Source organism: Bison bison, unplaced genomic scaffold (assembly GCF_000754665.1).
Source record: "Bison bison bison isolate TAMUID 2011002044 unplaced genomic scaffold, Bison_UMD1.0 scf7180017864295, whole genome shotgun sequence".
Lineage (NCBI taxonomy): Eukaryota > Metazoa > Chordata > Mammalia > Artiodactyla > Bovidae > Bison > Bison bison.
In genome coordinates this window covers 7,619,892-7,632,626 of record NW_011494867.1, presented here as the reverse complement: position 1 = coordinate 7,632,626, position 12,735 = coordinate 7,619,892, and the positions used below count along the sequence as shown (strand labels likewise).

The 12,735-nt window shown below is 59.2% G+C and overlaps 1 protein-coding gene across 4 annotated transcripts in view; it reads right to left on the bottom strand.

Annotated features, from left to right (window-relative positions):
• Window positions 1-2,366: 2,366 nt before the first annotated feature.
• The window catches only part of CMIP (c-Maf inducing protein), a 213,864-nt gene continuing 203,495 nt past the window's right edge, over window positions 2,367-12,735 (bottom strand). For all 4 annotated transcript variants that reach the window (XM_010850800.1, XM_010850797.1, XM_010850798.1 and 1 more), the window contains exons 14-21: window positions 11,389-11,496; window positions 8,296-8,412; window positions 7,106-7,246; window positions 6,733-6,780; window positions 5,563-5,709; window positions 4,727-4,832; window positions 4,139-4,209; window positions 2,367-2,566 (exon numbers count right to left, since the gene is read on the bottom strand). In XM_010850800.1, the coding sequence (XP_010849102.1) occupies window positions 2,513-2,566; window positions 4,139-4,209; window positions 4,727-4,832; window positions 5,563-5,709; window positions 6,733-6,780; window positions 7,106-7,246; window positions 8,296-8,412; window positions 11,389-11,496 (792 nt within the window). In that variant the 3' untranslated portion in view covers window positions 2,367-2,512. The remainder of the gene's footprint in view (window positions 2,567-4,138; window positions 4,210-4,726; window positions 4,833-5,562; window positions 5,710-6,732; window positions 6,781-7,105; window positions 7,247-8,295; window positions 8,413-11,388; window positions 11,497-12,735) is intronic.

Sequence of the window (12,735 nt, the reverse complement as noted above, 5' to 3'; positions counted from 1 at the left end):
CTGGGCCGTCCTGAGCCTCCCACAGGGCACCCGCTTTCCCTGATCGGCCGGAGGGCGTCCCGCGGGTCAGCCGAGTGGGGTCAGCTGCAGTGGCCTCGGGAAGTGAGAGCAGGTGTGCGGCGAGGTAGAGTGTCCTCGGGGCTTGGAAGATGGTGTAGGGGGTTAGGGGACAGAGGAGGGTGGGTGGAAGCATCCGTCGCCCAGAGCTCCTCAGAAATGCAGAGTCTGGGGCCCCACCCCAGACCCTGCATTTTCCCAGGCACCTCGCTGGACTAGAGCTTCTGCGGGGGTCCTGCGGCACAGGTGGACAGCCAGGCTGTCTCCTGGGGTGACTGTCCCCTAGGGGCGCTAGGCACCCTGTGGAGACATTTTTGGTTGTTCTATCTGCTGGGGTAGGGGTGGGTGCTCCTGGAATCCAGTGGGTGGGGGTTGGGGCTTTGATGCCCAGGATGGCCCCACAACAAAGATCTGGCTTGCAAGTGTGCCGGGGTGAGGAGCCCTGGACATAGGGTGTAGAGGCTCTGCTGTGAGCCCCCCAACTCTTGGCCTAGGTCTTGGCCCTTCCTGTCCCCACACCAGGCCCCCTCAAAGCCACACAGAAAGGCCAGATGTCAATGAGTCACTTACAGTTTATTTTTGCCTGAAAGTTTTTCACATCTCTGAACACAGCTACGTGACAGTAGTATTAACCATCAGGAAAAGCAACAGTGCGAAGGGTAAAGGTGGCATGTCTCGGCTCTTCTTTTTTTTTTCTTTTTAGATTTTTTTATTTTTTTTGCTTCTGCTTCTTCCTGCACCAGAGTGCTGTAAAGTATGGGACCAGAGGGGAGCAAATAAAACCAAACAACAGAAAACAACAACAAAAACAAAACACGAAACAGAACACATTCACACGCACGCACGAAATCAAACCTGGCACAGAAAATGAATTAAGACTGAAACCCAATTTCTTTTTTTTTTCCTTTTTTAAAAAAATGAGGGCATAGTTGGGGGGGGTAATAAAGTCTACCTAGCAAAGTATAAAACGACAAAAGCATGGTTTCCATTGAATAAGATTAAATATATATAAAACAATTACATTGACTGGGGGTTAGGTCTGGAGGTGCTGAAAGAGGGGGGTATTTGTGCTAAACCAACAGAAGATGGGGCTTGGGGGAGAGGGGACCCCAAGTAAACCATGAGGGCTGTTCTGTACAGTGAGGGCTTGTTTATAAAAGAAATGGAGATGGGTGTGTCTTTGGGGCAGGTTGGGGGACGGAGAAGGGCAGGAGGGAGTCTGCGTTGCAGTGGTCACATTCGTGGGGTGGGGCGGGCAGTCAGGCCGGTGGAAGAGACGTCTCTCTTCTCCCAAGAGACCATGCAGAGAGGCGGGCATGCATGAGGGACCACGGGAGGCACAGGACGGCGGGGAAGCCACGGGTGGCAGAGTCTCAGTCAGGAGGGGGACAGCAGAGGCCACCAGAGATGGCGTACTCCGCGGGAAGGGTGGGGGCAGCTCTCTTACGGGACGACGGGAGGACAGGTTAGCACCCCACCCCTCCAGATGTGTAAAAGGGGGCCGAGAGGAAGCTGGGGCCTTAGAGGAGCGAGACGACAATGTGGGGACCCCACTTCTCCTCCCCCAGTCTGACCCCCACCCCGTGAGGAAACTGGAGACATCTGGAATCGAAATGCACGGTGGCGTGGCGGGCAGAGGGACGGACGGACAAGAGAGCATTAGCGGACAGAATCCATTACAAAAAAAGCAATTAATTTTCCAAGGAGGTTCTTTTTTTTTTTTCTTTTCCGTCTGTTTCCTTTAAAAAAATAACAAGAATACTACCACTACCAGCTGACTGGTTTGTACAGTACTACACGCCAGGGGTGGCTGGCGGGCAGGTGGGCGGGCGGGTGGGTAGGTCAAAGACTTCATAAATAACAGGCAGGTCCCAGACCTGCAATTTGTCAACGTTTCTTAAATAGGCGCGTTATTTAAATCTTATGTACAACAAGAATCACTTTGCATAGCAATGGCGAGGACACAGGACGGTGGGATGACGGGACTGGGTCTTGTCCGATGGCGATGGTGGGGCGAGTTCTCGGCGGGCCTTGGAGGAGGACAGGTCCTTCCTCGGCCTCTGGGCCCAGCGGGGTCACGTGAAAGTGGGGTCGGACTTGACTGTTCCCACGCGGCATTGAACACAAAGGCAAAGAAAATCCACAAAGGGTCCCCCTTCCCCAAGCCCCCCACCCCCACCCTCTCCCCGACCCACTGCCACTCCTCTGGTTGCTACGAAGTCCGTTTTAGATCAGGTCAAGGTTTCCGATTATGAAGCTAAAAGAATCAGGCGGGGGCTGGGCGTGCTTACGGACCCCCCTCCCCACCCTCCCCCCTCCGCCCTCTGCCCCCAGAAAGACTCCCCCATCTATCTCACAGCCAGGACGGGGGTGGGACCCCGAGACCCGCTGCTCTACGGCTATTAGTCAGGAGTTGTGAGTTGCGGTTGCAAACTGCTTCCTGCCGACGGGAGCTTCACCAGGCTTCCGTGTAGCGGACGTCCACCTCCTTCAGGTTGGGCAGCTTGGCCTGGGGGAGCAAGAAGGATCCGGTCCCTTCCAGAACCTGGTGGCGCGGAGCTCCCGCCGTACCAGTGACTACCGTTCCCACTTTGCCTCTGTCGGGGGCTCCGAAGCCCAGAGCTGGGAGACCTTGGGGAGAACCCAGCGGGTGGGATGTGGCCAGCCCCAGAGAAAGCAGGTGACGGCTGCTGGGGAGTCCACGTGCACACCCCAGAGGGGCTTCAAATCACTAGCTCTGGGGGTGGGAAGCCTGGGGTGTGTGCCCTCCACTGGCACTTGCAGGCTACGTGCCCGTGGGCAGAGTCTGGGCCTCCAGAGCGGAATTCCTCCTCTGTGGAGGGACTCCAGGTCCAGTTGTGTCCAGATGGGGAGAGGGACCAAACACAGAGCGCCCTGTGTGAGACCACGCTGCGTGCTCAGCACACAGACTGTTCTCACTTGTCTGTGGAACTATGCGTCCTCAAGGCTGTCAGGACTTGGGCGGGGAGAATGGAGGAGGACCCCCAAGTTACTTCGCACTCAGGCTCCCCTACAGGACGTGTCACTGGACTCTACAGTCCCACCTGAAGCTCCTCAGAGCGGCTTCCTGCTCCCCACCCCTGCCACCCAGACGCGGTCCTGCTCTGCCTTCTTTTATAAACAGCTGACTTTTTTTTTTTTTGGCAAGCCTTCGCTGTACAGAGAGGCTGCTGGTCTCCTGCCTTTACATCCTGTCTCCCCAGCTTCCTGCACACTGGCCTGCCAGGCAGGCTCACTTCTAACCCCTCCTTTCTGAGTAGGCTCCTTCAGCCCGATGAACAGAGCAGGTGGTCCCCTCCCTGCTGGCCCCTGAGCCCTGACCTCCCTTAGTTTGCTGTGCGTATCTGTCCACTGGGTCTGAGCTCTTTCCTGGGTAGAGGTAAACTGGCCGCACCTCCTTGCCCCCATCCTCAGCAGGGGCCTGGCCCACAGTGGGTGCTCCGAAGGCCATCTGGAGGCTTCACCAGCAAGTGAGCCCTGGGCTGCGGGTCTGACTGAGCTGGGGGGCAGGGGGCCACACCTGAAGTGGGCTTCCGGGATGCCCAGAGGCCGGTGTACTCATGGCACTGCGTCTCCTGGCCCAGCCCTTCCTCCCAGGGCGCTAGGCCTGGGAGCCTTCAGTCCTGATGAGACATGCTTTTTTAAACAAACGTGTCTGCCTTCTACCACTCAGATTCTGTCTTTCCCCAGTTCTAAGTTGCCAGCCTAGCCTGGTGGGCTGGTCCCAACTCTCGCCCATGTGACAACCCCAGTCCTGCAGACCTTCTCTATGGTGCTACCCTTGCTTGTACTCTCCCTCAGAATCCCCGTTTTCCACCTAACAGCCAGAAACAAGCTTTTAGCATAACGTATTGCCCTTCTCAGAGCCTCTGCAAGCTTTCTACTGAACTCAGATGAAATCTAGGGGCCTGCCGCAACCTCTAAGGGCTGATGCAGTCTCACCCCAAGCTGTTCTCTCGCTCTCTAGTCACGTCTGCTTCAGAGCCAGTTCATGCCAACCTTCTCCACCTCAGGACCTTTGCACATGCAAAGGCAGGAAGGAAGGGGAAGAAGGGATTACCTTCAGGTCTTCATAGGTGTCCGCCGAGAGCTTGGTGCTGTTCATGTTTAAGCTGCAGAGACTCTTCATGGCTGTATGGGAACGGACAGACAGTCATCAGGTCAGTGAGACCCTGCCGAGGGTAGCTGCAGATATGGGATAGAAAAGCTGGGGGCTGGGTTGAGTTACCGAGGCCTCTGTTCAGGAGACAGGGCTGGGGAGTGGGGATTCAGGGGAGCAGCTGGGGTATGCGAGGTAGAGAGGTCGTTTCAGGCAGGAGCTGATCTGAATCAGGCCCACATTCCCTCCCTGCCCTTGGGGCCTCCCTGGCTGCTGTCACTGCCTGTACCCCAGTGTCCCCAGAGCTCGCTGCTCACTGCCGACCAGCCCAAAGGGACCCCGCGGTGACCACGGCCCTCAGGGCTGGGACCACATGAGGGGACAGGCTAGGCCTCGCTCAGGTTTCCTGTTCTCAATGACACCAGCTCCACGAGGGCAGGGAGAGTCCCCTGCTGTGCTCCTGGCCCGAGGAGGTGCTCAGCGAGCACGTGGTGCCCCGTGTGCCATGGGGACGGAGAAAGGCCTGAGGGGATGGGCGTGTGGACTCACAGCTGAGGGCCAGCAGGCCGGCGTCGGTGACGGGCGTCTCGCACAGGTTCAGCACCTGGAGCATCGTGAGGTGTTCCGACAGGAGCCGCAGGCCGGCGTCTCCGAACTGCGGGAGAGACGCCCTCAGTCTGGGGCCCGCCTCAGGCCTCCCCCGGAAACCTGGGGCTGGGGCAGTGGCCGAGGAAGCGGCTGGGACCCGGCCCAGGCCTGAGGCTGCTCTCATTCGTTTCGGAGACTCCACCTCCCTGACCTGGGTTCACACCAGGCCGGGTCTGCTGGTGCCGTGGCCCCAACAGGGGCCCCGCTCGCCCACCAGAGTCAGTGTTGCCATCTGTCAAGGGGGGCTGTGAACCCAGCGACTTGTGGCTACCACTGGGACGGGGGGCAGCTGGGGGCCCCGGCTGAGAGATGAGGTGTCAGTGTCTGCACCTCACGGGGGCGTGCAGAGCACACGTGCCGGGGAGTAAGTGCCTAAGAGCTGGACTGGTGCGGGCAGGACAGAGCACGCTATGCTGCACGCTCATCACCACCTGGAGGAGACCCCCAGGCTGCCTGCAGTGCCCCCGGGCGGGGGCCTGAGACCCGCGTCAGCTCCCCCAGGCTCCGCCCGGCACGTCCCTGCTCTGGGCCTCGGCAGCTCCAACTGTGAGACGGGCCGCTGGGCTTCACAGGGCCTAGCCCTCCTCTGGCCTGGGACCCTGCCGGGGTGTGGGTGCTGGGCTGCAGAGGGGCATGGGGATCGAGCGGCTGGACCCACGAGTCCTGGGCAGAAGCCGGCCGTGGAGGATGGTGCAGGGCAGGCACGGAGGAGGGCGCAGTGGACAGGCCATGCATACCTGAGTGGACCACAGGTTTAGCTGCTTGAGAGAAGGCAGTTTGATGAGGTGCTCAGCGCAGGCACTGGTTACGTTGGTGAAGGCCAAACTGAGGTTCTCCAGGTTTCCGAAGGAGCCAGAGCTCAGCAAACGAGCCAAGTCGGCATCCTGCAGGTGGGTGAACGGGTAGGCGGGGTCTCGGGGGAGGCCTGGGGCCTCCCCACGAAGAGCTCTAACTGGGGGGACAGTATGGGCCAGTGGGTTGGGACGAAGTGGTGTGTCCGTGAGGGCGGGGCTGCCTCCACGTCTCTGCGGGTGGCAGCTGCCTGGCTGGAGAAAGGCTTGGGAGCGCTGAGTCACACCCTGAGTCAGCACTGGGGGTTCCGAGGCCATGTCCCTCCCGCAGTGTGAGTGTGTGTGTCTGACCCTCTCTCTTTCCCAGGCTTGTGCCCATTCCCCGCCTGAAAACACTGAGGTCCCCTCAACACTAAGGCCTGTGGGGATCAGCGAGTATGAGCACTAGATGCTGAGGTCGCTGAGGGTCCCTTCCATCTTTGTGGTAGAATCCTTGAGTGCTAGCTGCCAACTGGTTGCCCTGAATTAAGGCTTATGTCCTAGCTAGGTGGGGCCATGTGCTAAACCCGGACAATGGTATATAAGCAGATGTGTCCATTGGAACGTCCAGGAAGGTCCATAAAGGGAAGGGCTGGTGTTCTTTTTTGCCTCTTCCTCACGGCTTGAATGGAGATTAGATGGCTGGAGCTTGAGCAGCTCTTTTGGACTGTGAAGTGGAAGCTATGTGCCAAGGACAGGGGAGTGGGAGGACAGAAAGAACTAAGATCCCTGAAGACCTTGTAAAATGGGGAAGGAAAGAGGCATTGACCTGATAAGGCTTAGTGTCAAGATAAAATGAACTATTAGCACAGAATCTGACACATGAGCGCACAAGTATGTGAGCTATTAGTGTTGCTATTGTGAATAACTTGTAACATATTAACAGTAATCTTTATCACGTTTGGTTTCCTGCAACACAGTTCTAGCCTAGAAAAGCTGGCTTGTGAAGCACCACTGAGTCCCTGTTCACCTCTCCGCATCACCTGCAAGAGAGGCTGCCTGCTGTTGCCCCCAACCCCAGGGAGGACTAGCCCACCTTCCTCCCTCCACCCAGCCCCCAGGAGGAGACCAACTCACTGTGGACTTGGAGGGCAGTGTTAGCCTGGTGGGCCCGCCTTTCCTTTGCTGCAAACAGAAGCCAGCTGGTTACGACCCACTTTTCCCTGAGCGTTCACCCTGGACCGCCCCTCTCCAGCTAACACCTCTCAGGACGGCAGTGGCAGACAGCATGATGGTCTTGGTCTCAGGGCAGACCCCGAGGCCAGGCCTGAGTGCAGGTGGTTTATCAGAGAGGTGATTCCAAGAAACACAGGGAACTGAGACCATGAAGGAAGAGGCAGTGGCCAGCCCAGCCAGATTCTGGGACATTAGAGGAGTCAGGGAGGCAGAGGCCCATGGGGTGGGAAGGGGGTCCCGGGGCGGGATTCCCTGTGCGGAGCCGCGCGCTTACCAGCTCCTTCAGCTCCCGCTGCCGGTCGCACAGCTGCTCGTACATGCGCTTCCCCACGCCCGTGCTCTCCAGGGTCGAGATGATCTGCAGCTGCGTGTCGTTGTTGTCGATGATGTTGTACTCCAGCATCAAGCACAGGATCTGCCGAGACCAGGAGGCATGTCACCACCAGCCAGGACTCTGGGCAGGGCTGCTCTGCAAAGGCCGGGGAGCCCAACCCTCGCCTGTCCCGAGTGCCCCGAGAGCCCTGTGCGCCTGCGGAGGGGCTGGGGTTGGGGTGCCCTGCGATCAGAGGTCCTTCTCCTCCCACCCTCTGTGCGATGCTGGGGAATTGCCTGCCCCGGCACCCCCTGGCCAACACTCCACGCACGATGCGGCTGGGCTCGGGGGCTGGGGAGCCCGAGAGACAGACCACGCTCTCTCCCCTTGGTCTGATTGCTTGGTGCCCTCCCCGCCGACAGGTGAAGTCTAACTCCTGTCCTTGCCCCTGGGTCCGGCCTTGCTGACTCCCTTCTGGTGGCTAGAAAGTGATGCTGCCTGACTCTGAGGCGGAGGCCAGAGGAGAGACGTGACGTCTGTCTGGACAATGGCTCTGGGAGCCCCAGGCTGCTGGGGGCTCTGGGGGACAGAGAGGTGACTGAATGCCTGAGGCTGGCGAGTGGGCAGGTTAAGGCCAGGGCTGCGCTGCTGACAGTGGCCTGGGAGCCCCAGCTGCTCCGTCTCCGTGGCCTGAGTCCCCTCAGGTCAGCGCTGGACATGCAGAGAGGGCAGCCTTGGGAAGACCCAGCCCACCCGCCCCCATCCACCACCACCCCATTAAGAGACCACGGTGAGAAGCAGTTGGCGGAGCCCAACCATCTGAAGACCCAGGAGAAAAACAGATGAGCATCACTGTTTGGAGCCCCCGCTTGGAGGTAGTCTGTTCTGTAGCAAAAGGCAGGACAGAACAGAAACCTGCTCAATCCCTGAGACCAACAGACGATCACGAGTTAAATGAAGGTGGAATGAGCAGACAGTTTGATCAAGGTCTCCTGCTCCACCAAACTCGGGAGGGCTGCCTCGTCTGCTGCCGTGGCCCAGCTCCTGCAGTAGCTCTGTGCGCCTGGAAGCTCCTGGAAGGTGCTCCATCGGCAAGGATGAGGGCCCGGGAGAGTCGGCCGCCTGGCCAGGGCTTGGGGCCGGCTCCTCACCTCCACCATGGTCTGGTTCCCTCTCAGTGCCAGGAGCATGCATGGTCCCAGCTTGTTCTCCGCCAGGGAGAGCAGGAATTTTTTGGTCTTGTAACAGGAGCCCATGAGGATGTGCACCTGTGAGGAGACACGGGCCAGGTGAGGGGCCGTGACCGCCACGGGCTGTGCCCCGCAGTGCCTGCCTGTGGCCCAAAGACTGTGAGGCCGGAAGATACTGACCAGACGCACCCCACACCCTGTCTAGATACCAGATCTGAAACCATCACCAGACCCTCCCCGGGGGTTCAGAGGACCCCTCTCTGACACTGGCTCCCACGGGGATGAACCTTGCGGTCACCGCACTGCCTGAGGTCAGCCAGTCCCAGAAGGACACATCCTGCAGGGCCCACTCCTGGGAGGGATGCAGAGTCAGACCACAGACACAGAAGGGGGCGGGGTGGGGGCCAGGGCTGGGGGCCAGTGGGGAGTGAGCGATTACAGAGTGGGGCCAGTTTCCGTTCGGGAATATGAGGTCTGTGATGACTGCAGACTGGCATCAGTGCACTTGATGCTACAGACCAGACACACAGAAAGGGCTCAGGCGGGCGGAAATGAACACAGCCCTGTGAACCAGCTGTACTTCAGGAAAACATAAAAACGCGGTGGAGGTAGTAGGATTCAAGGTGTGCACATTTTACCCATGCCCTGTACACGTACACACACACACACACACACGCACAGGAGCCCCTCTCCCGCTGTCCTTGTGGCTGTGCTGACATCTGGCCCCCTGGGTTCTAGGTACGGTCAAGCCTGGCAGGAACTCCTGGAGGTGCGTGCTCAGGGTGCACAGGGCCCGGCTGCACACGCAGGGCAGGGGACGTTGTGGAGCCCTGTCTCCCCGTCCCCAGTGCTCTCTGAGGCCCCGAAGGCACCTGCCCCAGAAATCCAGGAACGGGTAAATTCTGCTCCATCTGGGTTATGTGCGGGACAGCTTTTAAGAAAACTGTGTTTCTTGGATGGACCTAGAGATTGTCATATCGCGTATATGTGGAATCTAATAAGAAGAAGGTACAAATGAACTTACATACAAAACAGGAATCACCGATGTCGAAAACAAACAGTTACTGGCAGCGAAGGATCGGGGCGGGGGATAAACTGGGATATTGGGATTGACACTGCTGTATATAAGACAGCTAACGAGTGAGGACCTGCTGTATAGCACAGGGAACGCTATGCTCAGTACTCTGTAATGACCTAGTTGGGAAAAGAATCTAAAAAAGAGTGGATTTGTGTGTACGTGTAACTGACTCACTTCACTGTACACCTGCAAGTAACCTGACACTGTAAACCAGCTGCACTCCAGTACAGAGACCTGTTTCTTTCTAGCGCACCTGTGGGTGGGCCTCAGGGTCGAGGGTCCCCAGCCACCTGGTTTGCCCTTCCCGACTTCACAGTGGAGCAGATGCCCTTCCACGGCTGGAAGCGGCAGCCGAATCCAGGGGACAGCGTCCGTGCCACGTGTCTCCATGGCAACGCTGCACCGCCATCCAGGGGCCGCCTGCTTCCTTCTCCACATAGACCCTTTTCCGCTCCATCATTAACAATTCTGGCTCACAAATGCGATCTCTCAGGCTGGGGAGCTGCCAGCTGCCAGCTTCTCTTGTTCACAGTCACTGCACTGGGGTGGGCGGGGCACACCACGAAATGTTGCCATGGTGACACTGTGACATCAGAGGAGCCCAGGAGAAGTGAGAGAGAGGTGGTGCAGGCAGGCAAGGCCAGCATTTCCAGGATGCACAGGGCACTCTGAAGGGGGCCTTCAGGCAGCAGGTGATGAGGAGTGGTGAGTGAGCGCGTAAGAAAAGGAACTTAAAAATAAGCCCCTTTCCAAGCAAGGATCCAGAGGCAGCGCTGGGGTCTGCTGTCACAGCACAAACACCACCCTAAGTTCACTGCAGAGGGCATGACAAGCTGCTCACTCCACTGAACCGGCTGCCCAGCAGAGACGAGAGAAACCACAGCCGTCACTTGTGGGCGGTGACGGAGCGCCAGGCGCCTCGCACCTAGTATCGCCATAACCATAGTAACCCCAAGACGCCGGGACTACGACCCCCATTTCACAGACGAGGACACTGAAGGCTGGAGAGGGAAGATACTGGTCCAAGGTCATCAGGCTAGCGTGGGGCAGGGCGGCGACCTTAGCCACGGCTGGCCTAGGCTTGTGCCTTCCCACGCTCTGGGACACGCGTGATTGTGGAACAGAGCTAGCTGTGTCAGGAAGCAGGCTCGGTGAGAGCACCGGCTGCCTGGAGGGGCGTCTGCCCTGGGGAAGGGGCGTCTGCCCTGGGAAGGGGCGTCTGCCCTGGGGAAGGGGCGTCTGCCCTGGGGAAGGGGCGTCTGCCCTGGGGAGGGGCGTCTGCCCTGGGAAGGGGCGTCTGTGCTCCCTCTGCCACTGCAAGGAGGGTGGCTCCAGACAGGATGGGCCAGCGCAGGGAGGGTCGTGTGTGACCTCGGGCACGCCCCTGCACCTCTCTGCGCTTGTCAACATAGAAGTAGTTAAGGGAATGGGTTGCCCTGAAGACGAAGAAAGACGGTGCGTGGTCAGGTGAGGTGATGGCCGCAGCGTGCAGGGAAAGGGGAAGCCACCAAAGGGTGTGCTTACTGGTTTGGTGACCTCTAGAGCCGTCATCTCCAAGGTGGGCTGCTCATCCTGACCTTGACTTCTCAGTGCAAGGATAAGACGAGCGGGTGGACCTGCAACGACTTCTGGGGCCCCTGTACCAGCAAGTGCTCAGTCCCCTCAACGTACACAGCGCTGGAGTGCAGAGTGAACCCACTAGCTTGAGCAGTTAACTCCTCGACTGTAAAATGGGGCGACAGGACGTGTCCCTCCTCACGTTTCTGGGGGGCCCTCTGGCTCAGTGCCCACTCGGGTGAGACATGGGAAGGTGACACTCAGGGCTGGCGTCACCATCACCGTCTTCATCACCAGCATCCTTTCAGCCTGGAAATTTCAGGGCAGGCCCCAGCGGGCACGGGGTAGCTCTCTCACTGCTCAGAAGGGGTGAACCCAGCGCCCTCACAGAGCTCTGGTGCTCCCCATACCCCACGTACCATGCTGGCGAACAGCTCCCCGTCGTCGTCGCAGGCCACCCCTCCGGGGCTGTAGAGCTGAAACCAGCCGTCCTTGCCGGCTCGCACGCTCAGCAGGCACGAGTGGACCTGCGGCAGAGGAGACGCGCTAGGTCAGTCCTGTGCACCCACGATGACGGGGGCCCGTGGTCCACGCAGGCCAACACCCAAGGCCCAGGCGAGCCCCGTGCTCATGCCTAAGGAAACTGTTCAACCTGGTTTAGCCCAGACACGCCCCGCCTTCCCCTAAATTCCAGGAAAGGCCTTTAAGGAAAAACTGATGACCACACACAGGGGGAACTCCAGCCATCTGCCACCAGCTCCTGGAGATGGACGGCCAGGCCCTGGCTTGTCTAGTCACCCAGAATGAAGCCAGTCTTCACTGAATGAAGCCAGACTCGCCCAGTCTGAAGCCCCAGTGAAGCTGGGGCAGAGGGGTGAAGGGACCCCCACAGCGCTCTCCTGTGCCTCTGATGGGGAAGCTGCTTTTCCCTCCTGTCTGGGCCTCTCCCTGCTCGTGTCTCCAAGTCCCCCCTCTTGCACTCTGCTCTCCTTTCTGGAACCTCCGCCCCGCCCCCTCACTACTGTGGTGTCTGCTCTCCGCATCCCTCACCCTCACTTTTGGGGCATCTGTCCCTCCAACCCTGGGGGTCAGCCTCTCCCCTGCTCTACCTTCATGGGCGCCATCCTCTGGGGTTGGCTCTGCCCCATTGACCCCCCACCCCTCTCTGGGACCCTGACACCCTCTTTTAGGAAAACCAGTCTGTGCAGAGCACGGGCAATCTCAATGCCCCCAGCTCTCTCCGCAGCTGTCAGCTCCCCTCCCAGAGTGCCGTGTGTCCGCCTGTGGGTGCGTGCGTGTGTGCAAACACGTGTGCGTATGTGGGAGGAACCCCACATCCACCCTGGCCCTACTGTAACTGCAGAAGGAGAGAGAAACAAAGGCCTGTGCTGCTCCTCCTCCCCGTCCTCAGCAGAGAGCGAGGCGAGAGCCCCATCACTTCCTTCAGGAGTGAAGGCCAACCTGCTGCCAAGAGCCACTTGCTCACAGACAGTCCACTGATCACAACCCCCGCACAAGTAAACAGCACGCAGGGGCGGCCAGGCTTTGATTCCCCTCCGAACGTCAACTGAGCTACTTCAAAGAAACGAGAGATCCAGAGTACGGAACTCTGTGCAGCAGATCCAGCAAATGATTTATAAGCAAACAGCCACTGGCTCCATCTGAGATGGAGAAGGTGGGAGGAGAGGGGAGAGAGGGCGAGCGCAAGGAAGGTGGAGGGGCATGGGGGAGAGAGGCGGGTGAGGAGGGGAGAGGGGAGGCGAGGC